The following is a 26,765-nucleotide window of genomic DNA, read 5'->3' on the forward strand; positions in this document are numbered from 1 at the left end:
TTCTTCAAGCTTCAACCTGATTCAATAGGTTTCTCGGGAATTTTACCATTTATGTTAATGAAAAACTCTAGGCTCTAGAGAGGGATTTTAGGGACCTCCTATATGAACTTGATTTATAGAATTGTGACCAAAAGGGACACAGAAAAAAGGTAAGAAATTCTTCTGTAACTCTTAGCAGATAGCTAAGTCACTCACATCTGACCCCCTGAGTTACCCAGGAGATGAGTACCTCCAAAGGGCTGGCATAGAGCATTCCTGTGATTCCCAGAAACAGCACCTGGCTACAGTAAGCTGTCCATTTGGTTCCACTCATTCTGATGATTCATCCTAAGGCTCTATATCAAAGGCAAGAATTTGTGACTCTTGCTTCTATATTTGCTGCTTGCAGGCATAAATTAAGAAGGTTTGGCCTGAAGCAATTGAAGTACCTGCTGCAGGTAAGGGGCCTCTGGGATTCTAAAACCCACAGAGGGAGCATTTGTCAGAGAACATGAGAAACTGAACCATGAAAGGAGGGACAGGAGGGTGACTAACTAGCAAGGTTTTCCTGATAAACCTTTAGCTATGAAATAAAATTTGGAAATGACAGTGGGAGGGATCAGGAAACCAAGGATGTATTTGTGAGGTCATGTAACTCATTGATTCACCAGAGACTGCTGTTCCTGGAACTGTCCATCATCGGCTGGATCCATACAAGCCAATTGGAATATTTCCTGGGGGGAGAGTGGACTCATCGAAGGGTATCCACTACGGCCACTCCTGAAAAGCAATGGCAAAGTAAGAGGTAACGTGTTCATGAGAGAAAGAGAAAGTCATGTCATAGCTGCCGCTACTAATTCCCACCCCAGATAGGACTTCCTTCCCAGGCAAAGGGTGACACCTATCAGTACTGGCTGGCTTTGTAAGGCTGGTAACTGACAGGCTGGATCCTAGAATTAAAAAGTAAAAAAGAAAAAAAAAAAGCATTGGAAAGGAGAAGCCACTGTTTTCAACCTGTATTTGGAACCATTCATCATTCTGCTGGTGACTAGACTATCTGTGACAAACGGCATTATTTGTCACACTCAGCCATATGGAAGACCAGTGCTCGATTACAAACCTGTTTCTGCTCAGTTTCTCCCTTCAGCAGGAAAAAAAAAAATACTGTAGTTTAAACAGTGAACAGTTTGTTTAAATATTAAGCAGTCATGGTCTTTTAAATAATTTCCTCCAGTTTCAGTAGAAATACGGTTTTATTATGCCAACATCCTTGGCCAAACTAAACAATTCAATGCCATGAGCATTTATCGAAGGATGGCTCTGTGCCAGACACTATGTCTGTTGGTTTAGGAACTAGGTGCAATGATCTCTGAGGTGGTGGTGAGGAAGGTTGGTAACTTCTGGGTTGATGGCTATGGAGGAGGATACCGAAATGGTGATGAGGTAAGAGGCCTGTGAATGAAAGCTATGGTGAGCTGTCCCAATGTGCCTGTTATTAAATCACTGCTTGGTATCTGTAGGCACTCTTAGCCAAATGGGGTCCAAAGGGCTACTTAGGAGAAACAGAAGTAGCCAGTCTCTCCTGAGAAGATGGCTGTTGCTGCCATTCACTGCTACTAGCATAGTACCAGGTGCCCTCTGACCTCCTCAAGAATGCAGAGTAAGCTTCCTGGTGGTGGGAGGGACAGTGGTCAGGGACTGAGCCACAGCTCTCAATAATGGTGGAGCCGGAAGGGAGAGATGGGGCATCATCTCGTGCTCCAGGGACAGCCATTTCATCGTTGAGGGTATTGCACTCATGAATGCATCCACTGGAAAATGCGAGGCATGAACAAATTTACTTAAAAATTAATCCACAGGCACAATCTTACCTGGACTGGGATCACAGGGAGAGATCTGAAGAGCAGAGTCATCCCCACCTGTCCCCTTGCTGCCAGGAGGATGTTTGCTGAATTCTCACAACTGACACAGAGTTATCTGATATTTAAATGACTGGCTTACATGTCAGTCATCTTCCTCAGAGGCCTTCTGAGAACCTCGAGGAGCAAGATGAGCACTGCTCTATGAGAAATCCCAGAATCTCCCACAGGTAGAGAGGACCCTTGGGATCACCAAACAAGCTCATAGAGTTGAAGAACTTGAAGCGAGATGATGTCCTTCCTACTTTAAAAACCTTGTCTGGTTCCTCATTGTCAGGATAAAGTCTGGAATATGGCCTCTCATGATCTAGTTCCTTTCTCTTGCCCTGTACCTCCTGCTCCTGAATTTCAGACACACTGGACTCTCCTAGTTCATTGAATGTGCCCGCCCGGCTTCTCTCTGCCTCAAGACGTTAATACAGACTCTTCCCAGAGAGCAGAAAGCTTTTTTTCCCAACCCAACTCTTTTCATATCATTTTGAATTCATTCTTTCAAATTCACCTTGTGAAGGAAATACGCTTTGACTTTTCCCCTTGCCAGAGCTCACATGAACTCAGATTGTGCCATGTTGTTTTCTTCCTCATACAAATCACAGAAAATGACAACTGTTCTTCTTTCCAGCAATTCTGCTTCATGAGTGGCTTTCCAGCAGGGGTAAGCTCAATGACGGCAGGAGGTCCTGAGGAACCAGCCTGCTCCTCCACCAGTGCCCCCCCCCCCTTTCAGGAAACATGCCAACATCCACCCCAAGGTGTAGGCCAGAAACTTGGGAGTCATCTTTTATTTTTCCCTCTCCTTCACCCCCTGAGGCAAATCAATCATCAAATCCCACCCAGTCTCCCTACTGGAAATATTTCAGGTCTGAGCATCTCACCTCATCTCCAGCCTGTTAGTCCAAGTCACAGTCATTAATGATTAGCACAATGGCAGTCACATACTAAAAGCAGTTCTATTGTCCAGACTGGTTTCAAGAATCATCTTTAAAAAGCCCAAGTCTGATCATGTCTCACTGATGAGTAAAACCCCATGGCCCTTAGATAAACTCTCACTTCTGTATTCTGCTTATAATGCTTCCACCTGTTGGCCTCACTGAGCAACCTGTGCTCCAGCCATTCTGACAGTTGTCAGGTTCCTGAGGCTTATCCCACTCTCCCCTGCCTTGAAGACCATGGGTTTGAGTCTCACTTTGCACAGGGAGGCCTCCCCAAACCCTCGAACCAGATGTGCTACTTCCCTTCGGTGGCATCGCAATAGGCTACCCTTCTGCATTTTAACCTTCTTTGCTTTTGTAATTTTTTTTTTCAGGATTCGTCTCCATGAGGGCTGTGATCAGCAAAAGCCCAAGTGTCTGAGCCAGCTTTTCTATCATACGGGATTTTTAAAAAAATATTGGTCAAATCAAGGAGTTAAATGAATTAATAAACATGGGAATAAAGTGGTTTGATGCCATGGTGGGAGGCATGTATGGTAAACTGGTGGGGTGAGGGAGATCTCAGTGGAGGGGTGCCCTCCTTTCTAAGCCAAAGTCCTTGAGAAAGACACTGGACTTCCACTGCTCCAGTCATACCTCCCTTCCTGCACAGACCAAAGATAAACATCTCTTGGTTTTCTGTAGACACGTGAAGCCATACCTTGCTATCTTTTTTTTTTCACACCTTGCTATCTTATACCATCAAATATTTGTAAAGATCAATAATAGCTTTGATCATGATGTTAGTCCTTTGCTTCTCTTGCACATGTGTTACCTTGTGACCTCTGAGATCAGTGCTTTTCAAGCACAGGTGTCTAACACCACAGGCTGAAAGGGATTCGTGGTGTGAGAAATTCCAAATGGCCTTCTGACCCATTCCCAGGCCCTGATTTCATTCCTCTGATAATTACTGAAGTTGTGGTATTTGGTGATTACTGGCTCCATGAGAACTAGGACTGGCTTAAATCCAACCACAAAAACTTCCTCATGTGAGGTAGAGGGACTCCTGTCCTTTGGATACTTGTACGTGTTTGCTGATGACAGAAAGATTGTGTTATTATAACGAGATATGTATGCCATAATACATCATTTAGGCTAACGACCAATGGAGGGGCTAAGAGTTGGCAACTTCCTTAACTGATGTTTTGTTTCCACTTCTAATACAGGCTTTTTTTTTTTTTCTTTTCCTTATCTAACATTCCTTTTGTTCATTACTGATAATAGTGCAGTGGGAATACTCTGGAGTTAAGGATAACAAACTTAACCTCAGTTCAGCTTCCTACTAGCCACATGACTTTGGGCAGCTTATTTAGTCTCCAGTTTCTTAGTTGTAGAGTGATGACACTAACATGTGCCCTTCCTTCTTTGTCCGTTCACAGTGCACTCGCTCTCTCTCTCTCTCTCTCTCTCTCTCTCTCTCGGGCTGGCCCCAGTGCCGAACTCACTATTACCCTTGCTGAAGAACTGTTTTAAAATAAAAAAAAATATTGTTGTCTCAACCTCAGAGAAAGGATTGCTTGGCTTAGAACTATTATTTCTTAGGCGTTTCTGGGCCTGCATGATGGCACTGGTGATGGGATGCAAGCAGGCCAGCTGTGGACCTTTGGTAATACTCACAGGCCTGAAACAGGGTCCTGCTGGAGATAGGGCAGGGCTTTGGCATTAGCAATGATCTCCTGAGGCAGAGATGAGGGCTCCATTCGCTGGAACATGGGTGCATTTTTCTGTATTAAAAGTCAGAAAAAGGAACTCATGTGACTATGGGGTATGCTCATGGGGGGATGGGAAATACAAATTACTTGGGTAAGACAGGAGCATGCCTGATCCTCTGATCCCCTGAGTTTCTAATCTCCAACACTAGAAGGTTCCTGCACGCTGCACCCCTTCCTCTGCTTCTAGCGCTTGCAGGGCACCATACCCCAGGGAGGCGCAGGCCTGTCCCTATAGGGGCCTTCCTGGGACTCCTCGTGGCCCACCCACTCCCAAGTTGTCCTCGACTCTCACCTGTTCCTCCAGCTGCTGCCTCTGTTTCTTCACCTTACTCTGTTTATAGTAGTCCATGATCATCATTGCTGCATAGATTTTGCCCACAGTCAGGTCAGAGGCTAAAACCACAAGTGTGGCATGGAAGGGAATAGGGAGAAGACAGGTGGCAGAGAGTGAGGACACCTCACAAGCTTTCCCACTCTCTGAAGCAGGTCTGCTCCCTCAGCCACCCATCTAGCCAACATTTATGGAGAGTGCCACAGGTGCCGGACCCTGGGGATACAAAGTGACGAGGTCCTGTATCTACCCTCGGGGAGCTTCCACAGCCACCCAGAGAGGGTAAGGATGCTGATGATAACCCATGTATTAATAAGCATCACCTCTGCTGATCTCCAGTGCTATCTCTAAGTCACAGCTGCATAGAATAAGTCACCTTATTCCCAACTGTGGGAGGGTTTGCTGAACACTATCATGTGTAGGGAGAGAGCTATGCACTCAAGAAGTTTTACCCACAACTATAGTGACCAATCTTGGAGGGGGTGGGGAGAAAACAAACAAAACCTTCCAATTCATGCAAAAGGGATTAAGAAGTGGGGATTTGGATTTCCCCTAAGGATAAAATAGCCACCTTTCCTTATCTCCTTGATCACTTCCTATTCCCCCCACTCCACCCGACAGATGTGACCTTGGTATGCTGAGCCCACAGCGACAACACTACCCAGGAGGAGACCCCACACCTTTGGGCATGGGCACAAGCAGGTCTAGCATCTTCTGGGACAGGTGAGGCCATATGGCCAGGGTCTCCTTTTGCAGCTCCGAGTCTAGCTGCTGCCTGTCTGCACCACCTAGAAAAAGAGAAATTTTAATAAATAGAACAGACACACAAATAACAAGGCTGGAGGGAGTAGATGGGGGTGGGAGCTGAATCAGCATGGCACCTCATATCCTCAGAGGAAATCTTGGCACTTGGTGACAGTGGATCTTGTAATACCACGTCTTTCTGCTGAAGAAGCAGAACACATTTTGGCTCCCCTTTCTAGTGACTCAGAGATACCTTGTCACAGAGATCTGAGGCCCCAAGACCAAGAGCACCTTCCTCATTCATTTGAAACACCTCCCAGGTGCTTAATGTATCAGAGGACAAAATGAAAAGAGCCATAAGGAGCCTCCCCTGCCTCATTATACGTACATCAATTCTTCCAGCAAGTCTGACTCCATAGTCTGAGTGACCTGATTTTAAAGAGGAGTTGGATCAGGCAAGAGCAGGCAGGCTGGAGGTCTCTAGAAGTAGTGATCCTTTTCTCTCCTAAATCACTGAATCAGAAATTGAGAGGAGCAAAGGACTGCCCTGAGAGCACCCATCACACACCTTCCAGGGCATCATAGAGAAACCACATAAGAAAAAGACAAAATCAAAACTCATTTGTTCAATAAGCAAACACTTCTAAAATGCCTACTGTGTGCCAGCCACTGAAGAGCACATGCTGGTGAGCTGAAAGGAGCCACAGAGATTATCAAACCATTTTTCCAGGGAGAAATGGCAAACATTTCTGAGTCAGAGGTGAAACTAGGACCCTGTAGCACATTTGCACATCGTGGCGCTATCAGACGGATGCAAGTTTGCACCTCTCCATCCTCTGCCACCTTGGGTGAGTTGTTCTAGACTCCTGTTTTTTCCATCCCCAGCTCACCTTTGGCGATTTTGATGTCCAGGGCTGTCCGGATCAGAGCCATCAGTGTGGAGGTGAAGTGGACCGTCATGTCCTCAGCTACTGGCATATTCATTAGGACCAACCTCTGTGTGAAAGAGAGAAAAGAAACAGCAGGAGGAAAAAAATATCGAAAGAAACCTCGGTGAGCAGAGAAGCAAATTACAGGGGTCAAATGCAGAGACAAAAAAGAAGGGCAAGGATTCCCTGTCCCCATTCCCACCTCCTCTCCTTGCTTCTCACTTAGGGTTCATTCACTGCTATGTAGTTATTGGGTTTGTTTTTTCCTAGGGGATGGTGCCGAATTCCAAAAGAAGGGGGACTGAGCATTCTGCAGGACTCCTCCATGGTCCTAGGAATGTCTTTGATAGGGGTGGAAAGTGATTTCTAAGAGAAATGGCTCAGAGAGAAGAGTCAGCTCTGGGAGGTGACTCCATTCCCTGATTCGAGGCTGCTCTGTTCCCCCTTGTCCCATGGATGCCCCCAAAATGCACACGGAAAGACAGGGATGGGGGAGATTCTGCTTTGCTTATTTGACTTGAAAGATGCATCCTGATGCCCCCTTTTTGAGTCTTTAAAAGGTGAAATTTGCCAGCACATGATTAAACATGCATAAGTCCAACTTATCCAAAGGATGAGGTGGAGCAGGATGGAAAAGGAAGAGAGTGCAAACAGGGTCTAGGGGAAGAAGGTTGGGAGAGCAGAGGAGAGAAAATGAGAGAAGGGTGACCAAGGCAGGAGCAGAGTGGGCAGGCCTTGTTCCCCTTACCCAGACGAAAGGATCAAACTGAAATGGCCAAATCCACTTTCCAGAGAGTATCTTGCTTTTGGAATCCTTTACCTCCCCCGACCCCATCCCGGCACCCTCTCTCCCTCCAAACTTCATCCCAGAAGTTCAAAGAACTCAATGCCACATTCCACCACCTGGTACTTTTGGATGTGGCCATCATGAGCAAAAAGGATGCCAGCCCATCAGCTGTGCATGGAGAGCCATGTGCCGGACCCTAAAGGGCCCTGTTCCAAGGAGATGCTCTCTGGAGCTGTACAACTTTGAGGTAGCAGCAGCAGAAGGTCCTCTGGCAGAACCACCAGCCTAGCAGGGAGGGACGTGTCTCTTCCCAAGGCAGGATCTCTAATGCGCCATTGGAACATCTCGCCTAATGTGATTCCACAGACATGGTGTCTTAGAGTGTAAAGTCAGTTTCTTGTTTGTTTCTGAGTTCCATCTCTCTCCCACTTCCTTAAGCTTCTAGACAAGTGGCACATTGCTGTGGTGTGTTCCTAGATGAAAGAGCTCCAGAGTTCTGGGTCAGCCTAAACACCATACAGGAACTATTACTAATGGGTGGAGAAAAAAAATTAGGCCCTAAAGCTCTGGGTACCCTAATGGCAGGTGACTTCCAATATATAATGCTGCTGAGCAAGCCATGGGGAATCCACCTGTCACTATGGGGCCAGCCCCCATCATCAGTGAGGCCAGTAATGCAAATCTAATGCTGAGCACAACTTGTGCCCGTTGTCACCTTTTCTCTTGTACTGACAAGAGAACCTGGCAGCTGAGCTGATGGGGGAAGGGGGTCGGATCCTTCTTCATGTATCATAGAACTCATGTTCTTCTTTTTCTCCCGATATCTAGAAGGAACCATGCCACAGTTCCTTCCTATGTCAAAGAAGAAGAAATTTGTTAAGGATTTGCCTCTCTCCTACAAATTTCTGGAACCGAGTTTAGATACATTTCTGCATTATTTCCTTAGTTTGTCTATTTGAGTTTTGTTTTTTTTTTTTAACAGGCTCTGATAGCGGTTTTGCTGTAGACTTCCTTCTTGTGCATATATGCTATCCTACCGGTCACCACTCTGCCTCCTCTGCAAAAACACGCTAGTTAACACCTCCTTCCTAGTAATCTGCTCACAAGAAGCCACACGCTTGTAGAAACGCAAAATCACACACAGAACGCCCCAAGGTGAAGAGTCTTGCCAACCATCCTCCACATTGTTTCAGGACTCTGGGCTTCCAGGAACCTTCCCTGCCCTTCCATCTCATCATTTCCTTCCCCCTCGGTTCCCTCCTCCACCTCCCCAGCCCAGCTTCCTCCCCATGTTCTGGCCTCCCCACAGCTGGGTCCCATTTCCTGCCAGTCTCTAGCCCAGAACAAAGGAAGGGGTGGTCTACCTTATATGCCACTTTGGAGGGACATCTCTTGCCGAGGCCTAGCGGTGGTGACATGAGAGTCAGCATTTCATACATCTCAGTATAATGGATGCGGCCACTGCTCATGGAGGGGTGGTAAGTGGGGACGGGGCGGGTCGGCGGGGAGGGTGGCAGGGGAAGGAACAGAAGTGGGGAGCAGGATGCAGACCGGGAGGAGAGGAGAACAGGCATTCCCAGAGAGCCGAAACAAAACAAACAAAATAATACAGAAAACAGGAGGAGAGAAACAAAACAAAATGGACAAACAGAAAAAGAACAGGAAACCTGTTAATCAAGGCAAATCGTACATGTGACTCCATCCTGGTGCGGATTTATATCACGCCCCACACAGACCCGGGAACATTGAGGGCAGCCTCTGGTCCCTCTGACCTTGGTGTGCAGTCCTGGGGACTCGTTTGCTCCTCCTGGATGGTCATGAGCCTACTGGGCTGTTCACTCTCTCCAACCCCCATTCAACAACACAAGCCGGTTTTCAATTCCCAGGGCTGTGTGTGAGCGGTATAAAACGGATAGACGGTGCTCCAGCCACGGGTTAGGATTTATGGCCCCAGCTGGGATGGGGCCCCGACCCAGAGGGAGGGCCTTTCTCCTCCTCTGAACCCACAGGCAAGAACATCGTGTATCCCCCCTCCGTGAGTGTGTGCAGCAGGAGGCGGCAACTTGCACTGAAACTGTGGTGGGCTGCTTTCCCGAGTCGGCCGTTGCTTCCACCTGGCTCTGCGGGGAGGAGTGCTCTTTACTCTAGGCATGCCCCAGGGTGATGGCATGCTGGGGACAGAAGAAACCAAACCAGAAGGAGGAAGAGCATCTCGCATGCCATGCTGCCCTCCCGGCTCTCCCCACATGCGGCTGCAGGTTTCACCGGGGTGGAGTTTAAAGAGTCTCAGCAGAGGCAGCTGTTTGGCCTCCTGGGGGCCGGGATCACTGTGTCACCAACCCCCAAGCCAGCTCCTTCCCATTGCCATTGCCCGTGCAGGCATCTTCCTGGGCCTAAGTCTTCTGCTGGCTGCCGGACCGTGCTACGCCCAGAGAGCCCACCCTTCCCTCCTGCAGCACCAGGAGAGGCTTCCTTCTCTAGCGGGCTTGGCCTTGGATGGAGGCTTGGCAGGGCCACTCCTCTTGAGCTCCCAGGGCCCGGAAGAGTTGAAGGGGCAAGGGGTCCTATGTGCTCCTGAACAACGTCCTTGGGCTCATAAATAAGCAGTGATGTGGCAATTATGACAGACCCCTTCCTCCCCTCAGCAGTATATGGAGGATCCTAAGGCAAGAAATCTGCTTAGGAGCCCTCCGTCACCTACAAAGACCTTCCCAGACCCCCTGAGCTACTGCATTCTTCCACACGCCACCAAGGCTACCCTCTCTCGCCACTCTCACCTTTTGCTCTGATTCTTTATGGTTTCTCAGCTACTTTCTATCCTCGAGATTTTACAATCTCTTCTGGCCAAACTACCCAGGAGCTGGAGGATGTGCAGGGATAGGGATGATGACTAGAATCACACTCTGCTACTTTACACATGGGAGGATGACACTATTTTTACCGAAAGGAGGCTCTCTGTTCTCCAGCGAAGGGAAACCAGTGAAGATGTCTACATTCTCTGGAGGAAAGAGATGTCCCTCTGGTGCAATCTACAGGTTAAGACGGAGTGGGGAGAGAGACAGAGTGTGCATATGTGTGTGTGTGTGTGTGTGTGTATAATACACACGTGACGGAGTGTGTGCCTGTGCTGAAAAGTGAGAGAAGTCAAATCAGCCTTCTGTATTAAGTCCTTTTTTCTGCCTCCCCCCCTCCCCAAATGTGCTCTTCTTCCTTATGTAACAGCTGCTGGTTCTGGGAGGGTTTGGACCTCTTTAAACTCAAAGGAAAGCAACATGAAGGTTCCCTCATGTGGCGCAGTGGTGGTGGAGCAGAACGGAGAGGAGGGTTCGAAGTTGCACCCCACGGCCGGTCACGGCTGGGGACTGGGAGGCAAACCTTGCAAGCCACCCTGTAGGGGCAGTTCTCTCCCAGGCCCAGAGGCGGCGAGATCACCCGCACTAATTTGTACATATCCTTATACGGGATCCTGCCGCTGTAAAGGAAGCACAGGCAGGTTAATAGAGGACACTCAGAACAGGGTGGGAAAGACATGACAGTTTAGCCATGATGTCGACGGCTGGAAGAGGAAGAGCAGCTTTTTTTTTTTTTTCCTGGGACCTGGCAAGGTCAGGCCAGGAGAAACTGAGAACAGTAAGCATCAGACAACCATCTCCTTGCTGAACTGCACTGCCCCTGGTTCTCTAAGGAAATCCGAGCCCGCCCAGGCCCAAAGGGACTGCCAAATGACCAGGAGCACCCCGAGACACCTATCTGGCCCATACTCAGCCAGCTGCAGAAAATGAGTGGTGGCTTGAGCCGGGCCTTGAAGAATGCAGCTTGATGGTTCACAAATGCCTCAGACAGCTGTTGAGAGCAGGTGCCAGGCTGCCATGGAGTGGACTGCCTAACTGTGTGCTTTTCACAGATGCTGATGACAGGCAGTTGCTCAGACCTGCTTGTCGGGGGCAGTGGAAGTCAGTATCTCTTTGCAGCCCAGGAGAGACATATTTCTCGTTGGGCTAGTTAGCAAGACGCAGAGTTAGCATAAGGGGATTTGCACAGGGCTTTGCTTCTCCTGGTGACAGACTGTTTCCGAGTTCAGCCTGGGCCAGCTCTGCTCACCTCAGTGGGAGCCTGCCCGGGTCTGTGCTCAGAGAGCAGCCTGGGAGAGTCCCATGGATGGTCTTCCTCTGCCTCTGCTCCTGCCAGCCCCCAGGCAACCTGGTCTGATCCAGCCAGAATTCCAGGAACAATGTGAGCTCTTATCACCCTTCTATCACAAGGGCCTGCTAGTGAGTCCTGGCTTTCTGCAGGAAGGACAGAATCAACAATGGATTCATTTCCAGTGGCTAATGCATCTGCTCCGTCAGAGACCAGAACAAGGAAGCCACATCCTGGTATGGACCATGGTTTCTACCTGAAATCATGTCCACCTCTGAGGATCCGGTCCTTGTCAGCAGCCATGTGAGGCTCCGCCCCAGCTTTATTCTTTCCAGTCTTTTCTTGATTTTGGTGTTAATTCCTCCTCTTTTTCTAAATAGCAACTCATCGGTACTTCAAGTCTCTTGATTCTTGAGAGGAAGTTCATTTAATCATTTGTTCTTTGTTTCTTGAGATGGGATGTGGGTGGGTTCATGCTTCCTATAAGCTGGTGTTCTCTGCGTTCTGTATCAGTCTTCCTTTTGAAGACATTGGCTCACGTTTTCCTTGCTAGTTCCCCCCACCCCACTGTGCAGCTCAAAGAGAAAGCCAATGAAACTCTAACCAGACTATTACGCTGCGAATTCTGAAGCAGGAGAGGTTCTCCTTTCTATTTTTGTTCATAGCTCTTAGATCTAAGTCTCATGATTTTTTTTAGTTCTCATGGAATCCTTTCTTCCCAGCAGCTGGAGTGAGTGGGGAGGATGTGCATGTTTAATGCACAAGTTTTTTGGGTCCCAAGATAACACGAAAGCACAGGAAGCTGGGATTTCCGAAAGCCAAGGATGCCTGACTGAGGCTAGGTGAGCAATGAGCTCCTCTGCTAGGAGTTCTCCTCTCTTAGGCAAGGGAAGATGTCCCCTCTCAGGCTCCCTGTCTCATGGCCATCCTTGCTTTACAAACGAATGTTCCATAATTTCTAGTTGCTTTCCAGTATGGTAATTGTCACTTGTGACAACAGTTACATACATGATCTAATATAATCTGCATGGCCACTCTTCAAGGTAGGCAGGGCATCATCATCATCATCACCATTTTACAGATGAGGAGGCTGAGTGTGGTTATGTGACTTGTGCAAGGCCACAGGGCCGATTTGATGCAGGCCCTGGCTATATTCCCTCTAACACACCGCCGGTGGCTTCCTAAGCAGCCTATCTACTAAAAAGTAGGTCCAGAAAGTAAAAGCCATTGCAAAGCCATGGCAACAGAAATGGATTTGGAGAACTGTGTGCTCTAAGTTTTTTTTTTTTCTTTAAGTTGTTAATAATTACTGAGGGGAAGAGGAATTATGATCAACACTTCCAACACCTGACCCACGTTCAACAGTGTCACAGGAGGGTAGATTTTAGGGAGTCTCAGATTATGCAGGGGCTCCAGGTGGAAGCAACGTGGGCCATTCCTGTGAAGGATGGCCTTTCTTGTAGTATTTTTAGAGGGGGACCAGAATGGGTAGATTGGTGAGATAAGGTCCTAAAACTAAAATGACACGGGATAGAAAAGTACCTACGGAGTGAATGTGCCCAGAATGGTCACCCTGTCCTCAACCATGAAGGGCCAAAATGCTGCCTTCGCACTCTAAAGCAGGGATCAACAAATTCTTTTCTGTCAACATTCAGGTAATATTTTTGATTTTGAGGGTCACACTGTCTCTGTCACAACTATAGAACTCTGCCTTATAGTGTGAAAGCTGCCATAGATGATACATAAAAATGAGTGAGTATGGCTGTATTCTAATAAAGCTTTATTTACAAAAATAGGCAGTGGGCCATGTTTAGTCCTGAGGCTGTAGTTTGCCAATCCCTGCTCAAAAGCTCAAGAAGGCGCATCACTGGAGAAATACTGGACCAGTGAAAGAAATCTGGGGAGGTTGTTCACATAAATTCCTGCCATTTAGTTCAATTCTATGCAATAAAAATCCTCAAGCATTTAAGGGATCATTTGGATGGATGACTTGCTTGTGTGTGTGTGGTTTTTTTTTTTTTGTTTACATAATTTCAGAGTTATCTCAATAGTATCTTTTGAGAGGGATGAGAAATAAAATGCTATTGTCATAGACTGCGATGATCAGATGTTCAACTGGTCCAGAAAACCCTTGTCATCCCACCCCGACTCCCCACTCTGGTGATTCAAAGGAGCCCACTAACCACTGAAAGGGAAAGAAAAAAAAAAAGAAAAGTAAAAGATTACTGGAAGGTCCTCTGGCAACCGAACCCAACCATTCTGAGGTACAGACTGTGTGATGAGATTGGCAAAGAAAAGGAAAGCCTGTCACAGAAGGAATGAGAGAGGAAGCGAAGATAAAGAAGCTACATTTTTGGTGACTGGCCTGATACCAGAGCCAATCTGAGGGCCTGGGCTCTTCCACAGGCCATGACTCAGAGGAATCTCCTCTCCTTCTGTCACAGGCAGGCATCCAGTTCCAACCCCTTCCTTGGGAACTCCAGAAGCCCTCAACACAGGCTCCCCGGGATGGCCAAGAGGCCTACGCACCATGCAGCTCGGTCATACTCTGCCCAGACGCGGACAAACTCATCCAAGTGGTGGGGCCCTAAGATGGAGGAGTCCCGAGTCAGGTACTCGAAGTTGTCCATGATGACGGCCACAAACAAGTTGAGCATCTGGAGGGCAAGGTGGGGAAGAGGAGTTAGGGGAAACCTAACACAGTAAAACAGCTTCAAGGTAAACCAAGAATTCAAAAGTGTGTGAGGATGAAGTTCCTAACTAAAACACTGTTGATCTTGCTCAGTGCAACATGTTTTCATTATAATTTCCACACATTTCATTGTGGAAGCCGCATTCACTCTTCAATGCCACTTTATATTTGCAAAGAACTCCACAAAAAGAGTCATTTTGTTAGCTGTTCGATTAATGTGTTTTTGCAGCCGAGGAAGCAGCAACAGCGACAACATTCTCAAAGTCAAGGCCTGACACCCACCCTCCCTTCCTTCCTTCCACCCCCGCCCCTTACTCCACAAAAGGAGCCAACAAAAGAACTGGTAAGGCATCTGAGAGCTCATCGCATGGCTTACTGTTTGATGACTTGGAAGCTGTTCGTGCCCCTAAGTGGCTTCTAAAACCCTGTTTTCTCACTTATTTATTCAACAACAGTTCTTGTGCACCCACTGTGTTATAGAGATCCAGGTGCTACGGAGAGGAAATAAGAAAGCTGTTGTCCAGAGATACACTCCTGTGCCAAGCTCCTTGCTTAAAACACAGCAGGCAGGGTGCCTGGGTGGCTCAGTAGTTGAGTGTCTGCCTTTGGCTCAAGTCATGATCCCAGGGTCCTGGGATCAAGCCCCGTATCAAGCTCCTTATGGGGAGCCTGTTCTCCTTCTGCCTGCATCTCTGCTTCTCTCTCTGTGTCTCATGAATAAACACATAAAATCTTTAAACAAAACAAACAACAACAAACCACAGCAGACCTTCACTAGATATTGTTACTTGAATATTCTTAAAGTCTTACTTAGTATTTAGCAGAGACTGTGATGTATCAGGAACGTATAAATGCTACATTTTTTTTTAAGAGCCATGAAAGAAGTGTCCCCAGGTTTCATTGGGATCAGAAAGGAGTTTGGATGTGAATTTCATGTAATTTCCAGTTCATGAAATAGTATCCATCTTTTGGGTTTTTTTTCCTTAGCCATTTAAGAATGTAAAAACCATTGGCAGCTCAGGGGCCATACAAAAAGAGGTGGCACACTGGATTTGGCCCATAGGCTTTAGTTTGCCCATTTCTGGTCTAAATTATGAGGACACAACAGAATCCACCAAAAGGGTTTCAACTGGGAGAGAGACTAAGGTTTGTTTCATCCAGAAAGAACCCTTGGCAGCAGTCTGCAGAGCTCCTGGACCAAGCCAGCGGCAGGATAGCAGTGTTGATAGGAAAGGAAACTTAAAGGGTGTGGAATGGACAGAACTTGAGTACAGTGAACAGCATTGTGTTCTTGCTTCCTGGCTGCCTCGTCCTCATTTATTGTATATCTGGTCTCTTGAAGACCCCACCCTCTGCCTATTCCCAGTTAACATGGTTCAGTGGGTGTCACACGTGACCCAGGCGTCAGCCAGTCAGTCACTGACCTGTTCTCTGGGCCACAGTGATTGGTGATCCAATCAGGGCCAATAAAATGGTACTGAACCTTCTGGGTGATAGACTCGTTCTTCCCTGTCAGTCTTCAGTGTGTGCGGATTGGGGTTTAGAAATGCTGTTACAATCATCCTGGAGACACAGGCTGGGGGTGTTTGAGCAAAGAGCTCATGTGGAGGAGCCTGGAAGAAGAGATCCATAAATAGAGAAAGAAACCTGCTTGAGGGACGCCTGGGTGGTTGAGCGTCTGCCTTTGGCTCAGGGCGTGATCCCGGGGTCCTGGAATCGAGTCCCACATCAGGCTCCCCCAATGGAACCTGCTTCTCCCTCTGCCTGTGCTTGTGCCTGTCTCTCTCTGTGTCTCTCATGCATAAATAAATAAAATCTTAAAAACAAACAAACTTCCTTGAGCCTCTCCTGCCCTAGGACTCTGCATGTATATGTGCCTATAAAATCCCTTTCTGCTTAGGCCAGATGGAGCTGGGCCTTCTGTCACTCATGAGTGAAAGAAGCCTGCCTAAGAGAGACAATGGTGGAGGGGGTGAGAGAGTAGGCTCTCTGTTGGTTCCTAGGTGGATGGAGGTGCCAGATATGCAGACAGCATACAAGGAGAAAGTCTGGAGACAGGCCGTGGTTGGAGTCTTCTCCTCAGAGAGTCTTTACAGAGAGACTGCCGCCTGCATCCTAACAACCCATCTTGTGATGCCCGCCTGCCTACCTGCCTTCCTCTGTCCCACTGTCTAGGATATAAGAGGATTCCTGGAGGTCTAGCCCTTGGAGGTGATGTCTGGGGATGCTAACCACTCTGTAGAGCCACCATAAAAAGCCTGTATTGCCTTCACCCAGACTTTCCTGGCATGTGACGGAAATAAACACCTCTCCTGGTTAAGCCACTGTTATTCGGGGACTTCTGTCTCATGCTGCTGAACCTAATCCTAGCATGGGCTGGCCTTTCTTTCTGTCACTGAGATTGGAGGCACAGTGAATATATTCAATCACTGCCTGGGTTATAAAGGGGTTTCCGCATATCCACACATGTTTTACACTCCTTTTAAAGTACTTATTAGTAATGTTAACAAAAACTGTTAGCATAATCACTGCTTTACATTTGTACAGTCTTCTACAGTGCGCTGTGCACACTCAACCCTATTATTTGTTACAATGCTGCTCTAACCTTGTGAGGCGGACTTAATTACCATTGGGCCTTCGAGGACACAAGTGCTTCCTAGACATATTTGTATTCTTAGCTCCAAGCGCACAGCCTGCACATCACAGTGTATCAGTAAATCTTTCCAGAGTGGTTGGTTGGAGTGAAGAAGCTGTGTGACTTGCCCAAGGTCACAAAGTCAATCTCATGTAGAGCTGAGATTTGAAAGCAGATCATCTCGTACTGAATATAGCCTCTTTAAAAATAACATTAATGTGAATTATGCAGCACCCTCTATCTCAAAATTCTCAAAGTACCTTTATAGTCTCTAATTAATTTTCCAGTTATATCTTTGGTTTCTTTTTAAATATTTATTATTAAACACTCACACTGTGTAGGATAAAACTGAGCTATCCACATGCCCTTCCATGTGCTCCTCCATATCACCCTACAACAACCCCATCAACAAGCACTGATACCCCTATGTGCCTTCCTCCCTTTGACTCTGGTTGACAGAGAGACTGCTCACAGTTTTACCCTTGTGCCTCTGAGATGCTGCTTTGTGTTCTTTTTTTCATTGAAAAACGTTTCACACCCACAAGAAGGGAATGTATTAGAACACATGTACCCACTCACCATGCAAATAATACCCTTATTATCAAGTCATTTTTCCTCTCGTTTACTGAAGTTACAAAAGGGAAAGTGTTTTGACCATGCTAGGATAGCAGCAAAGCCAAGACCACAATGTAGGCTACCCAAGTCTCCAGTTGACTCACTCCCCGCTAGGTTAACCTGCTGGCCACCCTCGAAAGTCTGCCTGCAAGCCACTCTTGAGAGCTTTTCCACACCAGAGAACTGGACACATGGCAAATCCCTCATGATCACTTTAGAGAGGTAGAAATGCCTGGGCAGGGCATAACTCATTTGTTGATGCACGGCTGCGAAGTTAACCACTTTTCAGTGGCACTGCTTTAGTTTTAGATCTTTGTACAGCCAGTGACATTAGCAGTGAAGCCAAGCTGAGGGATGTCAGGGTAGCCAGAGACACCAGATCGACACTTTAATTGATCTAGTGGCACCTTGTTTATGATTGCACCGGTTAGAGATTTCTGGATGCCAGGGTGCTGATTCATGCTTTCTCCCAAGGAAGGAATTAAGGCACTTAGGGCTTCTCACTATTTTATAAGTGGGTGTCCTACACATATGTCACTCAATATTTACAAATGCCCAAAGCAATCATTTCCTTTCATGTCTGTCAAGCTGGCCAACTGTCATCAAACATAGTGACATAGGAGAGACCGCATCTCTGACACTATATATTCACTGCTCTACTCTTATTAATCCTATCACTTTACATTTTCCGAGGCACATTTCTCAACCATTTGAAAGTCTCCGAAAGAGAGAGAAGATATTCTTAGCCCTACCTGTAAGATAAAATACTTGAGGTACCGAGAAGAGAGATTTACTCTGGGTCACAACAGATTCAACACGAGGCTCAATAATTTATTCCCTAAACTCCACTCCACTTGTCATTCCTACTCACAGCAATCCTTCCCTAGAGGCAACAAAAACTGTTCAGTGGCAGCCACGGGCAGTCACTCACCCAGGAGTCTGCTAAGCATCCCGCCTTCGAGAGTTCCCTGGAGGTCGGGGTGGTGAAGGGGAGGGGAAGGGGAAGGGGGATAAAGTAGGCTGCATCTCCAGCCAAAGAACACAGGGTTTGCTCACCAAGAAAGAGCAGAAGAAGATGAAGGAGACAAAGTAAACATAGGCCAGATCGGTGCCACAGCGCTCATTCTCGTTCTGCCCCGACGGCGCAGTGGTGTCGGGCTCGCAGCCTTTCTCCCCGAGGCATGACAGCATTATCTCCTGCCAGGCCTCTCCCGTGGCACTCCTGAGCCCCAAAGACATTTTGGTTAGTAGTAGCCAGTCTGCACATCTCATGCTCTTTCTGGCCCTCCTTCCCAGCTGGCCCAGCCCTTTCAATCCTCTGTGACCAGTTAGTCTCCCGCTGGCGCTCTCATCCTAGGGATGGAATATGCCAAGGAGGTCTCTCTCAGGCTCTGCCACCTACCCCACTGCTGCTCTGTTCTTTCTGGAGTCTCTGCCAACAGTGGCGGAGACAGTGGTGGGGCTCCCTATGGCCCCACGTGAACTGGCCCTCCAGGGTTTCCACCCATGCTACCTGGAATTTGATGTGCAGGAAATCGCCCTCGCTTTCCCCACTCAGAGTCCTGGCGCAGATGCTCTAAACTTGCAATTTACAAATCACTGCCAAGTCAGAGATGCTGAGGAACCTTCCTGTTGTCATCAGAGCAGGTTTTCAGAGGCATTGCCGTCCCCCGCCCCTACCTCTACTCTAAGGTATGTCCTAACAGGAGCAGGGCAAGTGGAATAGAGACATACAGGAGGGAAAGACAGACTAATTCTGTCCCCCTGGACAAGAGAGCTCCAGCTCCAGTGGTTATGCATCCAGGTACCTGAAGAGTAACATGAGGGACCCAAAGAAACTCCGGAAGTTGTTGTGCCGGTTGATGTGACTCTCCTCATCTAATTTTATGTTTCCAAATACCTTGAAAAGAAAAATGACAAAAAAAAAAAAAACAAAGAGCATTACTGAGCTGTGTGATGTGCTCTGCACATGAATATTAGATGTGCCTCCATCTACGCGGGTTGGCCCATCTGTACACATGGCCCTTCCCCATGGCCTGATCCTGACGCAGATGACTCAGACTCACACAGGCTGGTGGATCCCATGCTTCTGGCCTGATATGAACAAGGAGTTACATTCTCCAGGGCAGCAAAAGGTACCAAGGACCATAGAAGGCAAGAGCTTTTTGAAGTCATGCCTGGTTGTAGTTCCTCTCACACCTAATTTGGTCTTTTTATTTCCATGGTACCTGTCACCATGGTATTCCAGCAGTCTGTCAAAGACATACTTCTTATAATAGAAGTATAAGGAAGGAACTACCCCCTCTCTTTCTGTCTCAGGTAGTAATGATGGGAGCACTCATATTTGCAGAAGATGCGATTTACGGCTTGGCTAGATGCTACCCTGGAAGTTGCAAGCTGTTTGGGTCAGAGAGGGGCATTTTGATCTTCCCTGGATAAATTTCTATCCAAAGTCAAAATTCAGAAGGTCAGTACATCTATAATCCAGAGTCCATGAGATTGAAGGCACACAAAGTCCAGGCCAATAGGATGAAGAAAGGATAACTGCATACTTAGAAAAGCAGAAAGAAAATGACTTTGAGCAGATCTGGCTAAGGAATGAGTAGTAAACTCAGCAGATTAGTAAAATCTGCTGTTGGTTGTAGAGCTCAGAATGTGGTCACCATGCAAATGTGTGTGAAAAAAGAGGGAAAACTCAGAGATACTTGTCCACAGATGGTGAATAATATTGAATTCTTAAGCCCTAAGACTCTTCAGATGAGAAGGGCATCCTTCCACATGCACACTCCTCCGAACCATGCTTCAGGTTTCAGGATCTAGTCTCACAAGTGAATGTTGGTACAACTGAAGGCCTGTGGGGTACTGTCCCAGCCATCTGAGACAATTTCCAGCCTATATATAACATCCTTTGGTTTATCTAATATATGCTAAATGGAACACATTTTTCCCCCTAACAGTTTTTAGAATGTGCAATTGAGGAACAATTTCTGCCCCCAGCTATTTTGCTCAAATAACTCCCACTGACACCTGCTTTGGGAATTTGTTCTCAACACTGTTTTTCAAAACCCAAATACTACTTGTCTCTCAGGGAGAATGGAAATGGCAAGTGAGGCAGCACTGGGAAGAAGGGAAGGCGGAAGAGAAGAAGGTGGAAGGTCCACAAATAGACAAATAGTAGTGCTGAAAATGTCCCAATTACATTTAGTTCCAGGCACTCCAGGAGGAAATTGTCACACATCCTTGTCTATCTTCACATCACTGGCTCTCCTTTTCACTCTCTTAGTCCAGCATCCATGACTTATCCCCCATTCTTTACAACCATACACCTTACAGTGGTGGTTTTTTCCTATCTATGACAGGAAGCCATCATTAAGTATCCTCGTTATTATTTTCTCAAGCACCTTATCCAGTTGGAAGGCATGCATCTAACAGTTAAAGACACTGAAGCTGTTTTGAATCTACTCTAATTTTTAAGCCAAAAATATATAAATGTAGATTTATTGTGAAGGCAGCCTTTAATTTTTTTTAATTTTTTTTTTAGCTTTTCACTTGAAACCAAATTTCCTACACCCAAAGGGCATGAGAGAAAGGATACCAAGACCTACCAGAAAAGTTAATGGCAGTATAAGCTTAAATCTACTTTCACTTGGCATCACAGAACTTTGGAACATAAAAGAACCTGTGAAGGCATTTGTCTAACTACTCTCCTGTACCAGTGCGGGTGTTAAGGTCCAGAGAGGCTCAGTGACTTGACCAAGTTTGCACAGCTGGTTGGTGGAGAAGCTGAGGCTGAAAGCCTCACCTCCTAATGATCTGGCCCCGGGACTCTTCCCCATACCCAGCAAGTTACTCCTTCCTTCCATCTTTAGATTCCTCTGCAAAGCTCTCTTCTTCTAAGATGCCTGTGAAAGTTCAGAATAATGGTTCTTCCCATAGGTTCATCCTGCTCCTATTTATGTATTTCCTGCCTCTATGTCTTTCTGTTTGGGTGGATCCCTCTGTTTTGATATGACTTATACCAGATACAATTTCTCTAGTCACCAGCTAGGTATCTGCAATGTGCTTGAGGTGGGGTCTCTAACATGGACCAGAAGGAAGATGGCCACCTAAAGGCAAGTCACAGTGGGAAAACCATTTGTGTACCTGTGTAATGGAAATAGTGCTCTTATTCTTTGGAAAGAAGTCTAAGGGCAATAAAATATTAGGCATTGCAGTTACTGTAAAAATCACAATTTCATAACTGAACAGCTCCCACGTCCTACTAAAGGGTCAAATAAATACTGGTATTTGCTTGTTGGTGGGAGGAGAGAACAGGCAGTAAAGTAAGAATATGGGCTGTGGAGCAGACAAAGCTAAATTTAAATCTCAACTCTCCCATTACTGAGACCTTGAGCAGGTTATAAGTTACTTAACTATGCTAAGTATCAATGGAGTCAATCAAACCTACCCATAAATATTTTCTCATCACTCCTGAATATGTTAGTCATGTATTGTGTGCATGCCTGCAGGTAGAGAGGAAGGATGGGGTAAGAGCATACGTCAGTTCATAGAAGGCACATCCAAGAATTCAAGTAATGGTGAACAGCCTTATCAACATTATCACCAATATCAATTAACAGTCTAGTGCTAAAGATGGTGTTACTCTAGTTTATTTTGATTGAAGATGAAAAGGAGGTAAGAGCTATTTTAAGCATGAGCAAAAATTAATTAATTTGGTATTTGGCTGTTCAAGAACATTTAAATTCTAGAACCAAATACTTGAGAGTTAGAAGGGCCTTAAGAGACATCATCAAGCCAATCATAAAATTCAGTAGGGATTCCACTTACAACGCAGACCTGACACCATCATGACATCTCTACTGAAATATCCTCATTGAGGGAGAATTCACTACTTCTCAACCAAGTCTCACACTCTTGACATTTGACATTCTGTTGTCTTTTGGAGAACAAAAATCTCTCCGGTAATGGGGTTAGAAGATGAATAAAATTAAGAAGTGCATGCAAGAGAGAGGAGCAAAAGAAGAGACATTTCAGAGATGCTCTGGAAAAAGGCTGCTGACACAGCAAGCCTGGGAGATGTGCACAGTGGCTCCAGATGGCAGGTACTATTGAGAAGACAGCTGGCAATCCAAAGGCGGCCAGACTGCCTGACTGCAGGAGACTGCCACTTGGCTGAATTTCCATGCTGGGGTTTAGTCTTAACATCTCCAAGTCAGAAAGCTAGCCTCCCAGAGACAAGCAGACAATCCAGTATTTCTTACTGGAGATAGGTTCATGGGATGAGCTGCTGGCTATTTCCAGGAGTCCACTTGCCACAAATGGCAGTCACTTTAGAAAGGTCTTATGGCCTCTTCCACTTGCTGGACCTCTGGCTACCTGCATCAATATCCAGGGTAGGAAACCTGATCCACCTCTCAACTCTGAAATTGGAAAAGATGTGGAAACCCACGAGAACTGTCCAGGAAGCTGCCTGGCCCTTTGAGAGGAATCAGCAGGAACATAGCCCTTGGGTATCCCTAGGAGTAGGCAGGCTACTAGGAACTCTGGGAGTTGTTCCCAGTGGTAGGTCTTAGGGCATAAATCTCAGCTACTCGAGCCTTAAGTCAGACACATTTTGTGTTGCTGTATGCAAGAGAATAACCACCTGACTTTGTTTTAGGTCTAGCTCAAAAATTGGAGATCCTGAGAAATGGATCATCATGAGCCTCACCTTCCATCTTGCATGCTCAGGCTGGTAAGCCAGTGACAATCTGGGCAACAACTGTCCCCCACCAGGCCCCTGATACATGAGCTCACCTGCATCCCAATGATGGCATAGATGAAGAAAAGCATGGCAATCAAAAGGCAGACGTAGGGGAGGGCCTGGAAGGAAAGCAGAGACAGGACCATGAATTCAAAGGCAGATAGCTCCCAGGCTCCACAACCCAGTCATAGGCAGTACTGGAACTCTAGCCCTGAGGCTGATTTAAATGGAGGGCTGGGACTGTCTATGCCCTGGGGCTGTGCTGTTTTATAGTGCCATACTTTTGCAGATGTTCATGTCCTCTGACAGATATGTTAGCTGTTGCCCATAGAGAGGCCTGTCATTTACCTTCTTTCATCAAGAATACTCACTCACCCAGAAGTGTGGCCCAGATCTCCAAGGAGAGCTGGGGAAATTTCCTGGGCTTGGGATCCATCCCACTTTGCATTGCAGAATATTAATAATCCGGGCAGTTGTGAGACAAACTACATAGTAAGCACCTAGATTTGGCTCCCAGATCCCTGTATTACCCCTTCCCACTCCGTCACTCAATGCCAAGCCTGGAATGGAGAATCTGGGAGCAAAGACAGAGTCTCAGTTGTTGATCAGTTTGTAGAAGGCACATTCATCTTCTGACAAAACATGCTTCAGCCTCCTGACACTTCATTATGTGTCATGCAAAATTCCAAAAAGCCCTTCAAGTGGTAGCCACTGTACACCCCTGTCATGAAGCCACGCGGCACAAAATTCCATATAGTGCAAGCTAACTGCCATTCTGGGATGATAACATTTCAATTACAGAGGCAATGGGGCAAGAGAAGGAGATGTAAGGAAGGGAACTGCCCTCTGGCTGAGGGAGGATGTAGGGCAATTTGGTTTGGGGGTCAGGGTGGGCTGGTGTGATCTCAGTGTTGACATGGAAGCCTCTTTCTACCATCCAGTAAGCTCTCTGGAAGACAGCGCAACTAAGAATCTTCACTCTATCTTGCCTATGTGCAGCGCAAATCCCAGGAGATCAATTGAAGGCTTTCCGACTACTGGGGCAGGGCTTATCAACAGAGCCAACTAAATGAGGAGCCTTGGGAGACTTTTACAACTTGAATAAAGGATAAAATTAAAATGCAACTCAAAGTTGCCAGGAGAATCCCCTCCCCAATAAAGTGCTGACTCCCAAGATCTGTGAAGAGGAATGGCTGCATTTCAAGGGGCCGTGTGAAGACTCCATCTGCTGATAGAAGAGGGAAGAGAGACAGGTTTCTCATCCCTTGACGTGTGGCTACCTTCTACCCCTTCTGCTTACTTCCTGCCCCTATTCTACCTTCTACACTCCAACATCTCTAGTCCCTAGTTCATCTCTCTCTACCCTCAGTTTCTGGGAAAAGATTAAAGATTCATTCTGATCTCCTTTCTTATCATATTACAAATTCTAACTCAAAATAAGGAAAAATCAGGAAGAACGAGGTAGGGGTCAATGGTGGAGAACTGGGGGCTACACTCACAGCTGGCAGGGGGTGGCTTGGGCAGGCCATGGCAGTGCAGTTTATACCATGTGGCTCCCTGCTACGTATTTGTAGAGACAGCCTTTGTTAAGCTGACTTTAAGAAAACAATTCCTGGGACTGCTCCAAAAAGGAAACACCTATCCATCATGGTGTCACCTGGAGGCAGATTCACCTTGCCTTCACTGTTCTATATTCACTGCAATAAGCCAACCATTTGGCCATCAATTTTTGACATGTTTTTCTTTGCCCTCAATAGTATGCAGTTTTACAAAGAACTGGTGAGAATGATAACATGACAGGCTGACACATATTTCTTGAGAGTCTAACTGTAACTTGTATGGAAGGTCTCTAGCAAAAAGGTTTTAAGAGTATCTTGTGTATCAGATTCTAAATCCAAATTCACCTGAGACTCAGTAAATTCTTACTAAGGTTTGAGATTTCTCCTCTGTCATGTAGCTTTGGCAAAATTCTTTTCATTGAGGTGAAGCCTCTGTGGGAGTTATGACACCAGACAATTACTCTGGATATGATAAAAATGTCAAGGTTGCTTGCAGGAGCCTAAACATTCTTACAACTGGTCTCACATATCAAACCTGTAGGACCTCAGTGGAGAATAAGTCAGTAGTGGTGGTGTGGGGTGAACGTTTTTCCAAATGATGAGAAACCATTGAATTTACTGGCTGACCCTCTAGTTCAGTTAAAATACATAAATAATTAAAGGAGGCAGTTTGGTAAATTCATGATTTCTCATCTTTGAAAAAATTCATCAAATTTATTTTTAAAACACATTCACTGAAAATATTTTTTTTAATAAAAGGAAAACTAGTAGGCATTTGAACAACACTTAGACCCCCAAAACTTTAAAAACAAACTATGATATCTACTAGAGCCTGAAGACATTTAAATATGTTTGGAAAACTTGCTTTATAGGAAGTCTCTGTCATTAAAGTGGGTTTCATGTATCTTTTAAACTGGTTTTTCTTACACGTATACCTCTGTAAGGCCACACAAGACTATTCAAAGAAGCTCACCACATTAACCTTGCCCAAATATCCTATCAGATTGTAGGACAGAGAGGTGACCATTAGCATGCTATACATTCAGTGGTTTAGGAAACACACACTGACAAAGACAAGAATGGGATTGTATGAATCATCTTGCAATCAAACACAACTCAATGAGCCCTTTGAAAAACTGTTAATTGTTACTGTGAAATAAAGCCATCGGCAGGCCCCTGAAAATGCAGATGCGTGACTCCCTGTATCTGGCTCTATACATGGATGGGATTGCTTGGAGCATTTTGGAATATCTAGAGAGGGAGCACACCTCATCAATGAAGCCCTGGCCTCAATGAACAGAGAAAATAACTGAGTTACAAAGTGGAGGTATTTTTCTAGAATGAGATTATATCCAGTTAGACAAAGGCTGTGTAATGACACTGTGTGGCCTGGCTGAGCTCCGATGAGAGGAGGGGCTGGTGCCACGTACCTTAAAGGACTGCACGAAGGTCCAGAGTAAAATACGGATGGTGTAGCCCTGCCGCAGAAGCTTGATGAGGCGGGCGGCGCGGAAGAGCTTCAGAAAGCTCATGTTGAAACCACTGGTGTTTACCAGCTGGTGGGCCAAAAGGAAGCTTATAATTAGTGACATTATGGCCATTCACAAAAAAGCCAACCACTAATATTTGCATATTTATCCCTCATTCGGATCATAAAATTAGACACAGGTTCTGTCTTGTGTTTTCAATCCCATCTCCAACTGATGGGCCAGTGAGGACCATCTCTCTAAGCCTTCCCAGGCCTGCCCTCTATTCCCAAGTAGAAGGGGATGGGTAGTACCTCAGAAGAGTGTCCTGCGTATATTAGACAAAACCAGCCTCTCTAGTCTTTTAAGGGGCCCTAGTGGTCCTAACTGCACTTAGATGCCACAGAGGTGACCAAATAATCCCTCTGGCACATGCAATAGCTATGCCAACATTCATGAGAACTACAATGAGGTCTCCAAGTCTTTTCTAGGATAAAGAATTTTAGGGAAATAATTCAGGTCTAACAACTTTGAGGGCAATGA

At 46.3% G+C, this 26,765-nt stretch overlaps 1 protein-coding gene across 2 annotated transcripts in view; it reads right to left on the minus strand.

Moving 5' to 3' along the window:
- Positions 1-26,765, minus strand: part of CACNA1E (calcium voltage-gated channel subunit alpha1 E) — a 382,345-nt gene that overhangs the window by 14,839 nt on the left and 340,741 nt on the right. For both annotated transcript variants that reach the window (XM_041773141.1, XM_041773134.1), the window contains 11 exons: positions 26,187-26,312; positions 23,251-23,316; positions 19,263-19,354; positions 18,511-18,676; positions 14,042-14,169; positions 8,737-8,833; positions 6,547-6,652; positions 5,593-5,700; positions 4,874-4,974; positions 4,487-4,593; positions 648-759 (listed from right to left, as the gene is read on the minus strand). In XM_041773141.1, the coding sequence (XP_041629075.1) occupies positions 648-759; positions 4,487-4,593; positions 4,874-4,974; positions 5,593-5,700; positions 6,547-6,652; positions 8,737-8,833; positions 14,042-14,169; positions 18,511-18,676; positions 19,263-19,354; positions 23,251-23,316; positions 26,187-26,312 (1,209 nt within the window). The remainder of the gene's footprint in view (positions 1-647; positions 760-4,486; positions 4,594-4,873; positions 4,975-5,592; positions 5,701-6,546; positions 6,653-8,736; positions 8,834-14,041; positions 14,170-18,510; positions 18,677-19,262; positions 19,355-23,250; positions 23,317-26,186; positions 26,313-26,765) is intronic.

This window comes from Vulpes lagopus, chromosome 1 (genome assembly GCF_018345385.1).
Source record: "Vulpes lagopus strain Blue_001 chromosome 1, ASM1834538v1, whole genome shotgun sequence".
Taxonomy (NCBI): domain Eukaryota; kingdom Metazoa; phylum Chordata; class Mammalia; order Carnivora; family Canidae; genus Vulpes; species Vulpes lagopus.